The sequence below is a fragment of the Pseudopodoces humilis genome, chromosome 21 (assembly GCF_049639895.1).
Source record: "Pseudopodoces humilis isolate 2021_Gansu_Grassland_sample_001 chromosome 21, ASM4963989v1, whole genome shotgun sequence".
NCBI lineage: Eukaryota > Metazoa > Chordata > Aves > Passeriformes > Paridae > Pseudopodoces > Pseudopodoces humilis.
Genome location: NC_142220.1, coordinates 9,778,404 through 9,793,161, shown reverse-complemented (window position 1 = coordinate 9,793,161; position 14,758 = coordinate 9,778,404). Strand labels below are relative to the sequence as shown.

General features: G+C 46.2%; 1 protein-coding gene across 5 annotated transcripts in view; it reads right to left on the bottom strand.

Annotated features, from left to right (window-relative positions):
* MAP2K4 (mitogen-activated protein kinase kinase 4) overlaps window positions 1-14,758 on the bottom strand; it is a 67,540-nt gene that overhangs the window by 12,710 nt on the left and 40,072 nt on the right. For all 5 annotated transcript variants that reach the window (XM_088065588.1, XM_088065587.1, XM_088065586.1 and 2 more), the window contains 2 exons: window positions 11,311-11,485; window positions 1,906-2,025 (listed from right to left, as the gene is read on the bottom strand). In XM_088065588.1, coding sequence (XP_087921714.1) covers window positions 1,906-2,025; window positions 11,311-11,485 — 295 coding nt within the window. The remainder of the gene's footprint in view (window positions 1-1,905; window positions 2,026-11,310; window positions 11,486-14,758) is intronic.

The following is a 14,758-nucleotide window of genomic DNA, read 5'->3' as shown; positions in this document are numbered from 1 at the left end:
TGGCTACAAACTAAGACCTTGCATAATTTTGTCCAATTTGGTTTAGTATTCCCAAACTGTCAGGATCCCAGAGCTTAGCTCTGCCTCTCCACATCAAACACTCCCTGTTGTGGAAGGCTGCTTGCCTTCCCTCTGTGCCAGCTGCCCTTGCTGCTTCTCCTGGAGCTGCTTGGATCCTGCCAACCTTCTGACTGCACAAGCTGCCTATTCAGCATGTTAAACTCCTGTGAAGAGGCTCACATGGACATGTTTCACCTTTTAGGAGCAGGCAAATAAGATTTCTCAGCAGTTGCTCTATCCATAGCCAGAGAACCTGAATCCCAGCTCAGAGTAGGTAATCCCAAAAGGATTTCCTTACTTTTCACCTTGAAATGCTGGAACAAAGAGCTTTGTTTTATATAGTTTGCTGCAGATTTCCTGAGAGTTTCAGTCTTCACCAATGTCCCATGATCTTCATGATCCCATGATCCCCAAGGGGATGGTGCAGCAGTGACCTGGATCTTTCACAGTTATTTGAGAACTGATCTGATATGTAGACTGGGGAGTCAGACAGATCCAAACAGCATGCTGAAATTCCGTTTTTCCCTTTCTGTGCTTCTCTGCTGTCATACTTTGCTATCTTTAAAAGATTAAAATTCTACTAAATACTGGAACAAGTAATTAATAGGACAAGACAGAAAACTTTATGGAAGCCTCCCAGCTCAGCCTTTGTACCATTGAGGAACGTGACTTGGAACATCCCTAGGCAGTGAGGGACCAAGGAGAGGGGAAGGCTGGTTCCATCTCAGAAGCAAACAGGACTTATGCTGAAGGGAGAAAAAGGGGATTTCACTCCAACAAGAGCGATGCCAATGAAACCTTTCCTAGACAGAGCATGCAAGGAGACCTGGGAGCCCTGCCTGGCTGCAGGATGATGAGATTTTTGGACATGACAGAAAGTGCAGCCAAGCTGGCATTTGGGTGCTTTTATATTGTTTATGTATTTACATTTACACCCTGAGATATGCCCACAGCTGAAGGGAGGTGAGAGGCTTGCACAGCTCTGAGCATGTTGCTCATCAGCATCTGGCAAGACACTGTTTTGTCCACAGAGCTTCTGTCACACCAGCTGAAAGACTTACCACCATTATCTCAGCAAAGCCAGAAATTTCCAGCCAAGCTGAGGCTCCACACATGGTAGGAGCTTGTACTGTGTAAGCATGGACAATGCCTGCTGGCCCAAAATGGCTCTATGTTCAAAAAGATCAGAAAAAGCAGAGCGTGGGAAAAGGAAGGATTATTATGCTTATTTTAGAGAATGGGATTTAAACCAGAGGAGTGACCTGGCAAAATTACAGAGGCAGACTCTCTAGAAGCAGGAGTTGAATATTCAGACACAGTTTTGGGTTTTATCTACAACACTGACCTCTCTCTAAAAGTTTTCCAGTAAAACCTCACAAGACTGCACACACTGCTATGCCTGATAATCCCCAAAGACCACCTGCAGCCCTTAGGTCTCTATTTTCCTTCTTCTCCTGAGTAGAGGTACTGGATTTGTGCTGAAGTAATGGAAAACAGCCAAAGGCTCCATGTCTGTCCCCCTATACTGTGGCAGTTTCAAAATAGAGCAGTTACAGGAGCAGGGATAATCCAAGCCTGCAGAAGAACTACAAGAGGAAGGAGAAGAAGCAGTCAGATTTCAACATCCATCTTCTCCAAGCCTCCTGTTGCAAAGGGACCAAATGCTTGTTCAGAAGCACCCGGACACCTGGGTCTCCTGGCTAAACACCCTGAGTAAAAGTGGGGAATCAAGAAACATAACATGTTTCAATTTTCTCCTCCTTAGCACCAGCTTCAAATTACCAAGGGAAAAAACAAGGTAAAACCCAAACTGTGCTACAAGTGAAGCAAGTTTGGGGTGCCCACCTCTCTGAAGAGCGCGCCATAAAACTGAACAATATACGGGCAGTCACTGCTTCGCATCACTACATCAAGGTCCATCAGAAGCTGCTTCTGCTCCTTTTCATCCACTGTCGACCGAATTCTCTGAAAGAGGAAGAGTGGCAGAGACTTTATCACTTCCATGCCATTACTGTATGCTCAGCCCTGCTGATGGAGGCTCGTGACCAGGAGCCCAAACCCAAGCAGAGCAGGCAGTCCCCCAGGCATGCTCAAAAACACTCTGGAGAATCAAGCAGTGCTCTCAAATAAGAAATGTAACTGAACACTTCTAAAGCTGTTTAATCAGCCTATAAAACCCTCAGTCCTTGCATAAGCATCAACATTTTCAGATGAAATGTCGGGAAGAAATTAAAGAGCTGAAATTTCATTGAAAACTACAGCAAAACACCACATCCAGGCTTTCATTTCAAAACAAATTCCCACACAGTTCTTAGCCATGCTGGATGGGGCTTGAAGACTGGTTTGAAATTTAACCAAGGAACATTATGTTTAAAATTTCTAAGCACAGAAGCCAAAGGCTCCTTGCACAGCCACCACCATGGCTGGGGAGAAGGGACTGCCACAGAAGCCAGGGGACAAATTTCCCTGGTAATGTTAATGATGGGCAGCAGTTCTGTGAGCTCTTCTCACAAAACTAACAATCCATTACCTAGTAAAGCTGAGGGAACATCAACACTGTATAGAAAATACTTTATACAGATACATACCCCATGTGTATATTGATATATATATGTATACACACATGACATTTCATAGATACACTATATGTTATGAAAAGTTTTCACTTGGGCTTCAAAGAATAATGCACATTTGAAAACTGAAAACTACATTTTCAAACATGAAACTGGTTAAATGAAGGATGGAGATGACCATCCTGTTTTTCATGTGATTTTACAGATATATTTAACATCTTGCACTAATTAATATGTTCTCTGAATCACAAGTAAGGAAATCGTGATCCTGAAGCTGTGATTCACGTTGAAAAACCATTAAAAAAATAAAAAATAAAAAATATCTGGCATAAAGTCCAAAGCAACAGAGGTAGCCAGGACCATCCTCAGCAACAAAAACTACATAGTTATCCAAGAAAGAGAAATTATTCAAGCTTGTAGAAAAGATCTGCAAGATATTAGCACCCATTTCACCAGTACTATGGCCCCGTGGGCAACTGCTGGTGGCATCAGGACCACACACATCAGCCAGCCCAGGCCAGGTGAATTTCAAGGCTGGCCATTCATATAGCACCACATGTCTAACAGTGCACCACTTGAGGACTTCTTTTGTGATGACCCATACAAAACAAGGACAGTATCAACACTGTGATTTTCCTTACCTGTAGTGTATCCTGGTATTTTGGTATTTAACCACTTGTTAATGTTCTAGTACCTCTACTTTGGCCTAAACCAGTAAATAATATGTTTATATTTTTTGCCACCGTGTGAATTCTAGAGTTCTTGGGGACCTGTCAGGAGACTCATCCAGCACCCACAGTCTGTAACACCCGTGATGTGCTGAGCAGGTGGGGTTCTGTGTCACCAACAGAGCAAGAAGCAGCTCAATGGGCCAGGAATGGAGCTAAAACACTTCACCTCCAGGTCACTGGTTCAGGTCTGTGCCACACAAGTTCAGCCAGCCACTGGCTATTCCCTCCTCCTGTGCCCTCACCATACAAAGCTCTGCAATCCCCTGAGAGGCTGAAGGCTGAGCAGAGTGAATGTTTCTGTCCAAGTGACAGCACTGTGGGAAATGGAAATGTCACTGCCCTGACCTCCATGGGAGGTGATGGATGCCAAAGCCACTGTGGTGAGACCTAAGAACATTAATTCAGCCTCTCACTGAGACATAACCCACACTGAAAAGGTCACCTCTGGTGAGGAACCAAAAGCTTTTCTCCACATTGTATCCTCCTTCTGTGCCCACTCCATGTCTGTCTCCAAAAAGCCTCTGTCCTGGTCACCTTAGAGTTGTCCCAGCCCTGCCCTGCATTCCCCTTGCACCTGCCACAGCCAACCGCACAGCATCCACCTCAAAGTCCACAGCTTCTCCTGAAAGCATCTCCTCCCACCTCTGACCTCATTCCTCCTCTGCTTTCACTTCTCCAGCACTGGAAGCCATGTGAAATATACACTGTATGGTGGAGGTGATTTTAATGGCACTCCAGAAAAACACTGGAACCAAACGCTCCTCTCCTCTAACATGAGCAAGAAAGGGCTGGCAGAGGACCCAGAGCACAGACAGTGGGTCAGCTACAGGGCAGAGGACAGCTTGAGAAGCCAGCATGGACACTACAACAAACACTGCTTCAGGGAGTGAAAGGAATGCCATGATACAAGACTGGGAGCTCTCATAAAACAGCGCTGGAGACTGGCAAAGTCAAGAGAAAGGGAGAGCTCAGAGGAGCAGCATGCAGCACAGCACACAGACAGGGTCAGCCCAGGCTGGACAAGGTAGCTCTGTTTGTGCCAGGGAGCCTGCTGCAGCTCAGCACTCCTCCCAGTTCAGCAGCAGAACAGGAGGGTGAGGAAAGCTAACAGCAATCCCTACCCAAATAGCTTGTGATCCATGATACAACCTGCTACCTAAACCCAAGGCACAGGGCAAAGCAACTGCAGCTCCCACAGACACTCCCCAAGAACATGGGAATGGCAGGGAAGGAAGACACAAGGTGAGGCAGCTGCTTAAGGCAGCATTTCAGACAGGGATGGACAGGAGCTGACTTCAGGCTTTACAGATCTCAGCCCTGTCACCTTCCTGCAGTCACTGATAAGTGGCCCCACGGCCAAACAAGCCACGAATGGAAAAAGGGGGATTTGTAGTAGAAACTTATGGAGTTTCCTTTTTAACAATTCCTTGTTGGCCTCCAATTTAAACTTTATCAAATTGTCTAGGAGAAAATTTTCCAGCCCTTTTTAGTCAAACACAGGTTAGGACAAAGCCTCCCAACATAAGGAAGACGAGCTCTGAAGCCATGCTTTGAGTAGCATCAACAGCAAAAGCAAAGTCTGTGCTGTGGATTGTGCCACCCTGAAACCTAAAACTAGGCAGATTCCAGAAACTTGACCCAAAACAGAAGAGATATCATCCAGCCCAATGTGCACACAGAAAGATTCAGGTGCAGTGTGAAGTGACCAGTTGAAAAAAAATCTAAAAAAAAAAGAAAGAAAAAAAAAAAAAATCTGTAAACACCAAACTGAAACTCAACTCCTTGAGCTGTGAGACAATCCAGAACTGTCCCGAGTGCAGGGCTCACCAGTGTCCTCAGCAGAAAGCTCAGCACAGCAGTGCCTGGCAGTGCCGTGGGAGAAGTGGTCCTTCCATGGGATGGCAGGGATTTGGGACAACAAACCAGTAGCAAAAGAGGGTTTGCCCAGTCACTGCTGAGGATGGGAATATCTATCTCCCCATGTGAAACACATTTACTGCTGACTGAAGTAGATCACAACTAGTTTCCCACCTCCTGTTATGAGGCTCTAACTTTCACCGTTCCTTTTCAGTTGTAACTCATCCACTCCCTCCCCAGCTACCCTACCAGCATGACTGGGAACACTGGTTTCCCCAGCTCTCAGCCAGCAGACCTAAACAAATGACTGAAACAGAAAATTCTGAGTGTGTCACTCATTTGTGGGAAGAAGTACAATGATGGTTTAGCAATAATAAAACCCCAAGACTTCTCTTTGGAAGTCATATGGACATGGGAAGGACAGAGAAATGTGCCCCTGGCAGGAGCTAAATATACAAATTTATCATTCTGATGAGCCTTTATGGGCTATCAGGCATCCAGGAAAGGATGGAAGGATCATGGAGGCATAAACAAATGTTAAATTTCTGCTCTCAGGGGCATTTGATACTTAGCAACCTCCTTCAGCTGTGAGACTGCCATTGAGAAACCAGAGAAAGTCAGACAGGAACTTCTGGTTTGAAGCTGTGGGTGAGAGAACAAGTGCTGACTACCAAAACAATGTACAAGAGACGCTGTGCTTGGAACAAGAAACAGCTCCAGGGCTTACTGGCTTCCCCAGAAGAACAGGGATCTTTCATGGGCCCATGGGCTTGACACCTCTGATTACCCAACTGATCTTGAAAATGCCTCTGATTTCCTTAGGACAAGTTTAGAGAACAATCAGAGCACATCAAAACTAGTATTAAACTAAAGAGAAAACAGGAAACCAGCAACAATGGCTGAGGACACTGTCTGGAGGACACTGACTGGAACTGGAGGATGGACTAGGCAATACTGCACTGGGACTAAGTCAGCTGGGCTGAGGATATTGGAAGACACAAAAAATTCCAGCCTGCAGCTGAAAATCACTTTATTTTGAAGTGGGGGAATCTGAACACTGTGAACAAAACCACCCTCTCCCCCAGCTGGGTTACTCCCCTCCACTTGTGTCTTGGTGATTTCTTTCTCAGCCAGCTGAACTGGTTGAAACAAAACTGGGAGAAGCTGCTGATGGTGAACCCCAGATGTCCAAGGTGTTCCCTGCTGCAGGGCAAAGAGGTGAGGAGCAGGTGAAGATCTCCTGCCTTAGCCTGAGGCTCAGGCATCACTGCCAGGAACACCAGATGCTCAGGACACCACTGCTGTGTTTAGGCTCCTAACCTGCACAGGAGCCACCCAACATATCAAAGGTTGACTATTTAAAATATGTTCTTATTTATTTTATGAACTTTTCAAACAAGCAGCTTTCCCAGCCTTCCAGAGGCACTGAGAAGTACCTGGCTAATAAAACCCACACCATGTACAGTATTTCAGTGCAAAGCAGAGCATCCTGCTCCAACTGGAAGAATCCTCCCCAGCTCTCATTCCAATTAGGGTTATTTTTTTGATTCCTATTCCAGGGACCATTTAAAGCATCTTTTAGGGTGAACTGTTACCAGGGCCAGAAGGAAACCTCAGGACAGAAATTACATCCCTCCATCAGCTGGGTGAGTTTCCCAAGAAAACATTTAATCCAAATAAATGGGGTTTCTCTGTGTGCCTCTAATTTGTGGTACCCTCGCAGAACAAGAGGCAGAGTCCCTGGAGCAGCTGGGACAACACCATGTGGTGATGCTGGGGGACAAATACAAAAAGGGCTGGAGAATTGCATGTACTGTGGAGCCTCTCAGACAAAACCAGGACAGCACTGGAGCAGATCTGAGGAGGAACCAGGGCTGTCTGCACAGTGGGAAGCCCAGGACAATGGTCACAATTCAATTACAGACTGCCACAGACTGGGAAAAACTGCACTAAAACAAGAAACCAGAAGTAAAATCAAAGGATAGTGGGTGGAACTGGAAGTCTGACCAGGCAAGATCACAAAGAGCTGGTGCAGCAGACACACACCAGGCAGGAGAAGAGATTTCTCCCAGGAAAATGAAGAGCCAGGAAGAGAAACCTGACAAGGTGAGGATTCAGCACACAAACTGGCCTTGCATTTATTGGTTTGCATAGCCAGATCTGACACTAGACAAAACTAGGCTGCTCTCCTTCCCACCTGGAAAAGTCTTGATCTCATATGCCAAAAAATCCTTAAGAAAATGAAAAGGGTATTTTCAGTGACAGGAAGACTGTGATGGCAGTTGACCCAGAGTAAAAAGCTGCAACTCCAGGAAGATCTGAAAGGAAACAACCTAAAGAATGAAAAGATTGCTTTTTATTTGGAAATAAAAATTTGGAAGACTAGGAAAACATAATGCAACATTTTTTAGGGGCAAAAATGAGAAAGGTTTGAACATAAATCCTCTTGAGCTGGATCCCTCTTTCCTTCATGCTCTCCCCCTCCTCCTGATAGCTCTAGGAAACAACTCTCTGTGGCAGAAAGCATAAGGGGTGCACAAACAACTGCAGGTTGTCCCTGCTCCTGCAGCCCACACCAGCCTTCAGCCTATTACCAAAGAGCGACAGAATGTCTTTGTCATTGAAAGAATATTCACAGAGAATGACCAAGGCTGAAGGAGAGGGAGGAACAGGACTGGGGACAAGAGCTGATCATCCCAGCCATGCATCACCAGCTGAAACTTTGCTGCAGTGGTTTTAGCCAGTGACACAACGAGGCTCATTTCAGGCTCATTTTCCTCCTTTGCTACTGACTCTGGAGCACAGATGAAAAGCCTTCTGACTCACCCAGGGCCCTGGCAGCCCAGCCCATGCCAGTAGACTCATTAAAGGTGCCAGGATTACATCTGCCAGGACCCATGGGCTGACAGACCAAAATGAGTTACAGGGAAAAATGAAAGAAAACAGTGCCTCCACCTGCAGATCCCTAGTTATTTTGGTGATATTTCAGCCCTCAGGAATTATTTTCCTTCAGTGGTAAGAAAAACTGGATGTGCAGCAAAAAACAGCTGTGCTGGGAGAGTCCTGGGGGCACAGGAGCCTGTGTGCCCTGTGGCACTATTGCCACACACACCAAACAGGAAAGCTTAGGAAGCTTCAAGGAACTGTTCCTTGGGCAGAGGCAGGACAGGCTACAAAAAGCAAGAGAAAGGAGCTGGGAATAGGATTTGAAGATATGCTCTGGCAGCCACACCCTTTGAGGGGAGCAGAATGAGTGACCAGAGGTGCCCAGCTGGCCTGGCACAGCAGGAGCTGCCTTCAGTCAGAGAAGACTCCAGCAAGGGGAAACGAGTGATGTTTCAAGCTGCACACTTGCAGAACAAGGAGGATTTGAATTTCCCTGTGGTAGAATGTTGTGACAAGCCTGGTCATGGTAGCTACAAGCAGGACACAGCCCATCCAGAAGTGGGGTAGGAATTTCCTGACTGTGCTGGGAATTTGCAGCAACATTAGTGGAAATCTGGGGAGTGGTGGAAAAGGATGGAGGAGCAGTTGGGACAGGCCCCCGGACCAATTTTCTCTGCATCTAGTGAGCAGTACAGAACAGTCAACTTTTGGCTTACAATTTCCATAAAGCTGTTTCCTTGTGCTGGTCCCTCCAAGGATGCTTGGCCTGCTGCACTGGTGATGCTCCTGGGGAAGCACAGGAGGGACAGCAGCTCAACAAATACCCAGACACTGGCTCCACAATCCAGCTGTGAGGAGATCCTGTCACCTGCCCCCAGCATGGTGCCACACCACAGAGCTGCAGGTGCCATGGAGATCATAGCCAAGACCTCACTAAACTGACACATTTTCACAAAACACAATTTCCCTTCTCAAACTTCTTACAGAAGAGCTTTATGCTGAAGGAGAACACACAGCTGAAGGCAACAGTTCCACAAGACCACAAAGCTTGAGAGAGAGAACAGGAGGGGGACAGTCCCCAGCATGGGAAGGTTAAGATAGAGGAGGAGCAGAAGATTAATGCACAATCATGGCTGCCCCCAGGAAGCTGAGAAAGGATAATCTGAGGAGTGTGGGATGAACTAGCCACTAGCCCAAGCTTAGCCCCATCCTGAAACCTCATCTCAAAGAACTGCACCATCCAGTCTGGGGAATTGCTGCTGCTGCTGTCTTGGAGGCCTCACTGACTGTTCCACCCACAGGCCTTCCTTTGCTCAATTTTGTGTTTTCTCCCCACTGGGACAAACAGAACAGTTGCTTACCACTACTGTTTTGGAAATGATGCTGTTGCCCAAACCCTCCAGCCTTTCCTCCCCAGCAGGCCCAGCCATGTCCACCCAAAAGAAACAGGGTCAGAGAAAAGAAGGTGGCACCAGTTCAGCCCACAACTTTAACATTTCACAGTTTAGTCATTGTAAACAAATTGGATTTACTTTTTTAAAAGTAAGCCCCAAGCCCAGAACACAACTCATCCCTTGGGAAAGCCAGCTCAACATGCTGCACCATGCCATCTGCAGCCGTGTGCTCCAAGGACACAGAACTGGAGCCTTCTGCCTCCCACATGGCTGTACCTGCACCACGAGCCCTCAACAGCGACCAGGCTCACCTAGGGTGCTGAAAAGTCCTCGTGCAAACAGTGTGGGACAAGAAAACCCCTGTGCCAGCAGGCACATCTTCTCCTGACACAAGCTACTCCCTTCTCTGCACGGCTGTAGCCACTGCAGAGCTCCAGGAAACAGCCGCTCAGCTCTGGGGGTGTGCCCCCTTCACACCCTTAGCAAAACTACAGGTACCCAGGCCACACACCTGAGTCTGAGAAGATGGAGGTGTCCAGGGATCATTTAACTACACCAACGTTTTTCAACCTGTCACCTGCAAACTACACTTGTGAGTTCTACCAAAGGTAGACTGAAAGAAACCGGCCTTTAGCTACAGGCAACCTCTAGTACCACTGTAGACTCTAAGGGATTCAAACCCAGCCTGAAACAGCACTGCATGGTCATCAAAAACACTCAAGAGACCTAAGCAGTGATCCCAGCACTGTGAGGAAGTCAGTAGTTACTGGAGAAGATTCAAAGGATGGGGGTTACTCCAGTAACCTGACACACTAGAGACAGGTAGGAATCACAATCAGAGCAGCTGGAGCTGGGCCTGAGCTATGTCTGCCTGGCATGTGAGGCCAGCAGGGGCAAATGTTTCCAGACTGGATCAGGGAACATTCTGAAGAAGACAGAGAGTTGGAAAAGACAACAACACAGACTCCTGCATAGCTCACTTTGCTTTTTCCCGGGAGCCGTGAGAGCACCTACAGTTGATACCATTGACAGAGTTAAGAGACAGATGTCATTAGCAACCTGCAGTGAGCAAAGGAAAGGACCAGAGAGACAGAGAACAGCTGCAGCCCACCTCCATGGACAAGCACCTCCTCTAAGATGCCCAGTGAGCAGCACTGCTGTGGCAAGACAGATAATTATTGCTCAGCTGGGAGAGGAGGCTGTTCCTGGTTCTAAGGTGAGTATTTGGGTAGCATAAAGTAGAAAATGGACAGTCAAGAAACCTGCTGCACTTTCCACCTCCAGGACAGTCTGACATGGTAAGCACAAAGCAGACAATCCATCATACATCAGCAAGAGCACAACATTCCCTAGAAGACATCCACTCCATTCCAGCTCCTCCTGGTGAGGCCACACCATGGCACATGCTGACATTAATAGCTAATTTCAAGCCATTACTTTATTTCACAAAAGACACTAAGAAGCTATGAGATGTCAAGTAGTGCCTACCACCAGCCTAGGCTGTACCTGAACCAGTGACCCAGAGGTGAAAGGCCCGTGCCCCATCATCAGTCTCCAGAGATGTGTGATCCCCTCACAACAGCAGGTTCCTGATAGACATTTTGAAAAGGGCACAGCAATTATGAGAACTTCACAAACCACCTGAAAACATGCCCATTATACACTGTATTTTCAGCAAACAGTAGCCTTTACACCAGAAAATAAATAGAACAGAGCAATTAGATGGGTGCTAGATGGAAGAACCTTAATTCTCCATCACACTGCATCCCAATGGACTGAAGTACAAATGTAAGGATGGGCATCACCTACTTTAACTGCCATAATTTGCCCACTTGGTTTGTGGACCATTTTGTTGACAGAACCATAAGCGCCTCGTCCAATTTCTCCAAGGTCTTTCAAGTCCTCTGCTGTAAAATCCCAATGTTGCTCAGGGGAAATCTTCAATTTTCCTGATGATTCAATGCTGTGTGTTCTCAGTCTCTCTCTGTCAAAAATATTGGGAAGCAATTTTTCCACATTTTAAATAGTCTTTAAATGTCTCTTTTCAGCACTTGATTAAACATTAGAAGAGAGGGGTTCACAAAGCTACAGCAACAATCTGACTCCACGAAGGATTTTGGTTGGGGTGGGGGTGGAGGGGTGAGGGAAAATGTTAAATCAAAAATGACATACACTTGCCCACAGCTTCATTTAAGAATAAGTTTTCTCCAGCTGCAGCATAAAATTCAATATGTCTCATAGAGTCATTCTAAGCACTCATTTACACAGTTCTTTCTACTTTGCACAAAATATATCAGGCTGAGAGCAGGATCTGGTAACATGCAGCACCAAGAGCCTGAAGAGCACTCCCAGCCCCATCTCCCCAAACCTCCTGCTGCTCTACACCACCACATCCCAGCACCTGCCTCCCTCCCAGCTGGGATTCTATCAATACAGACAAAGCTCTTCTGGGTGAACCAGTGAGACTTTAGGAAAAGTTTGCCCTTAATGGAAAACTGCAATTAAAAGGAAGAAAATAACCCAAAACCCCCAAAATGCAATACATTTTGATAATAATTTAATTTATCCAAAACTGAAAAAAGAGCCAAGAATTTATAAAAAACCAAGACAAGTTCTTTGTGACACATGAAAATAAAATCTGCCTGTTGAGGTGTGTCTTCACCAAGCACTTAATTTAACTTTCTCAGGCAAACCCTGCCCCTACTGAAGCCACCAGGATTTGCCCAGGTAAGGAGCAGATGAATGTCCAAAATTTGTGTACAGAAGAGTTCAAAGGTGCCCCCCAATGGCTCATTCACATGCAACAATGCTACCACTGAATTAGCAGGAAATGCACAAGTATTTGCAACACTTTTCATCTTAAAATGCCATGCAAAATTTCAGTTTTTCATTAGTTATTTAGCTGATTCACACTTCTTGAGTCATAAAGTAAGCCAAAAGCCCACGTTTTCCACTTTCAAGATGCATTAAGAGCAATGCAGACGATTCCCACTGCAGGACACACTGATCCCACATGGATTTTAAAGCACACAAGTACTTGTGACCACCCTGTGTACAGGAAAGATCTATCAAACTCACTGGATATTTGATCCAGCCTCCACTTGCCTGTTCAGGGTCTGGCCCAATGAGCAGAACACACATGGAGGATTTGACCAAACACATGGAGTTTATTGAGTTTATCAGCCGAGGAATAAACAGGTCATGGCTGATTCCACGCTGATAAATCCCATGTTGGTCACCAGCAGCTGCAAACACCACCCAGCTGGGGACCCAACCATGATGGGGTTTTATTGGGATCCCAGGTTTTGAGAGGGCAGAAGGCCAATTGACTGGAGCAGCTACAGTTCAAATGGCTTCCTCTGCTGCACTTTGGGTTAGTGCTGCTGATTTGGAGCAGCTGCATGTCCTGAACCCTTGACCAATTTGATGGAAGCATTTGGGAGCAGCTCCTCTCCCCACTGCTGGGCTGTGTCTGCCATGGTGTTTCCTGCTCTCTAACCTGCCCAGCTCAAGATTTAGACCAGCTGTTCCCTACAGTGCTCCTACACTGTGCTTAGGAATGATTTGGGAAACCACCTGCTAGAGCTACAACACAGCCCAGGTGGGATGGATGCCACCTCACAGCTTGTGTGCATAACAAACCCTGCATTCAGAGGGGTTCTCCATGGAAATTGCTTACTATAAAGCGAGGAATGGAAAAAAAGGCAGATAAATGACAAAAAAGAAAAGAACAGAGGAAAAAAGGAATGAGAAAAAAAAAATGAAAAGAAACATAACCTCCACATGTGCCAAGTGTCTCACAGACAGCTTCTGTTGGGAGCTTCTGAACTGGTTTCTGTCTAACTGCTCCACCATCCTGTTTTGTCAGTGCCATAAAAATAGTTCTTGTTTTGAGGGAGGAAGGGAGGTGAGAAGCACCATGCCAAGGAAGCACAGACAAATGGGCATTTCCTGCCTCACCTCCTGCCAGCTGGTGGGCATGAAGGAGCATGATCTTTGAGAGCTAAATCCTCTTCAAAAAAGCAGAGGAAAAACAGCAGAGAAGTGAAATGTTGAGTTCTCACTGACTGAGCTCCTTTTCCAGCTCTTATTTGAAAATAACATTTCACGTCAAAGTTCTCATGGAATGAAAAAGATTTACACATTGAGGTAATTTATTCAAATAAGCAATTAAACCCTTCACCTCTCCTTCCCTCCGCTTTTCAGACTAGGAAATTTTGCTTTTCTGACCCTACACCAGAAGAGAAAGCAAATTGGAATTCATTATTTCCCTGTCACACAAGCAGCCTGTGTGTCCCCAGCTGTGGCGTGAAAGCGGATCTGGGCCATTGTTCCACAGCTGCAGGATGGAGCTGGGGAATATCCCCTCCTCCCCAGGGCTGCACCGAGGGCTCTGCAGCTCTCCAGGGCTTTGGATCAAGACAGGCCATTACCATCCACCCCCAGACCATCCCCTCTTGGAGCTTGGCTTCATTTCCATTATGTATTTATGATGCCATCTGCCTTGTCTCGCAACCACAGCTCCTGCTTAGCTCTTCTCAAATACCCAGGGAAATGGTCACATAACCAAATTACCAGTTTGACAGAGTGACAGATACTTGAATAGAGGTTTTGCTCATTTAGCTGATTTGCCATATGCAAGCAGTGCAGTTTTCCCTTAAGCAGCATGGCCCACCTCAAGAGTCATAACTGGAATGCAAGAATTGCTTTGAATGTCAAAAAAACTGTGCTTCCTATCAGGAATTTTTCAGTGTAAATCAAAATGCAAATCTAGAACACAGACTCTCAGCACTGATCTAAACTGGGAAGTTTTTGATGTAAATCTGAGTGAGGCAATAAATCTAAATTGCCAGTGCAGGACATCTATCTGTATGTTTGTACTGCTGCAGGTGTATGAGGACACAGATCCATAGGGTGGACATGCCTCCAAATGGAGGCAAAAAAGGCTGCCTAAACCCTAAACTACATCCTGGTGCTCTGGATACTACTAGCCTGCTTCAGAGAATAGCAAGACAACCACACAGCCCAGGGTATAGTGAAGGTAAAAGTAGCTAGTGCCCAGTCCCTGGAATCAGTGCACATCAGAGTCTGCACTAAAGTCAGCAGATATGTGCCTTCTCTTACCACTTCATTTTTAAGCTGTACAATCCAACCTTCAACCTTCTCTAAGGCTGGGAATTTTTGGCAAAATTGGACATACATTCTCCAATTGCCCAGGACGTCGAAGATGGACTTGTGGGGCTTCGTATATGATTTA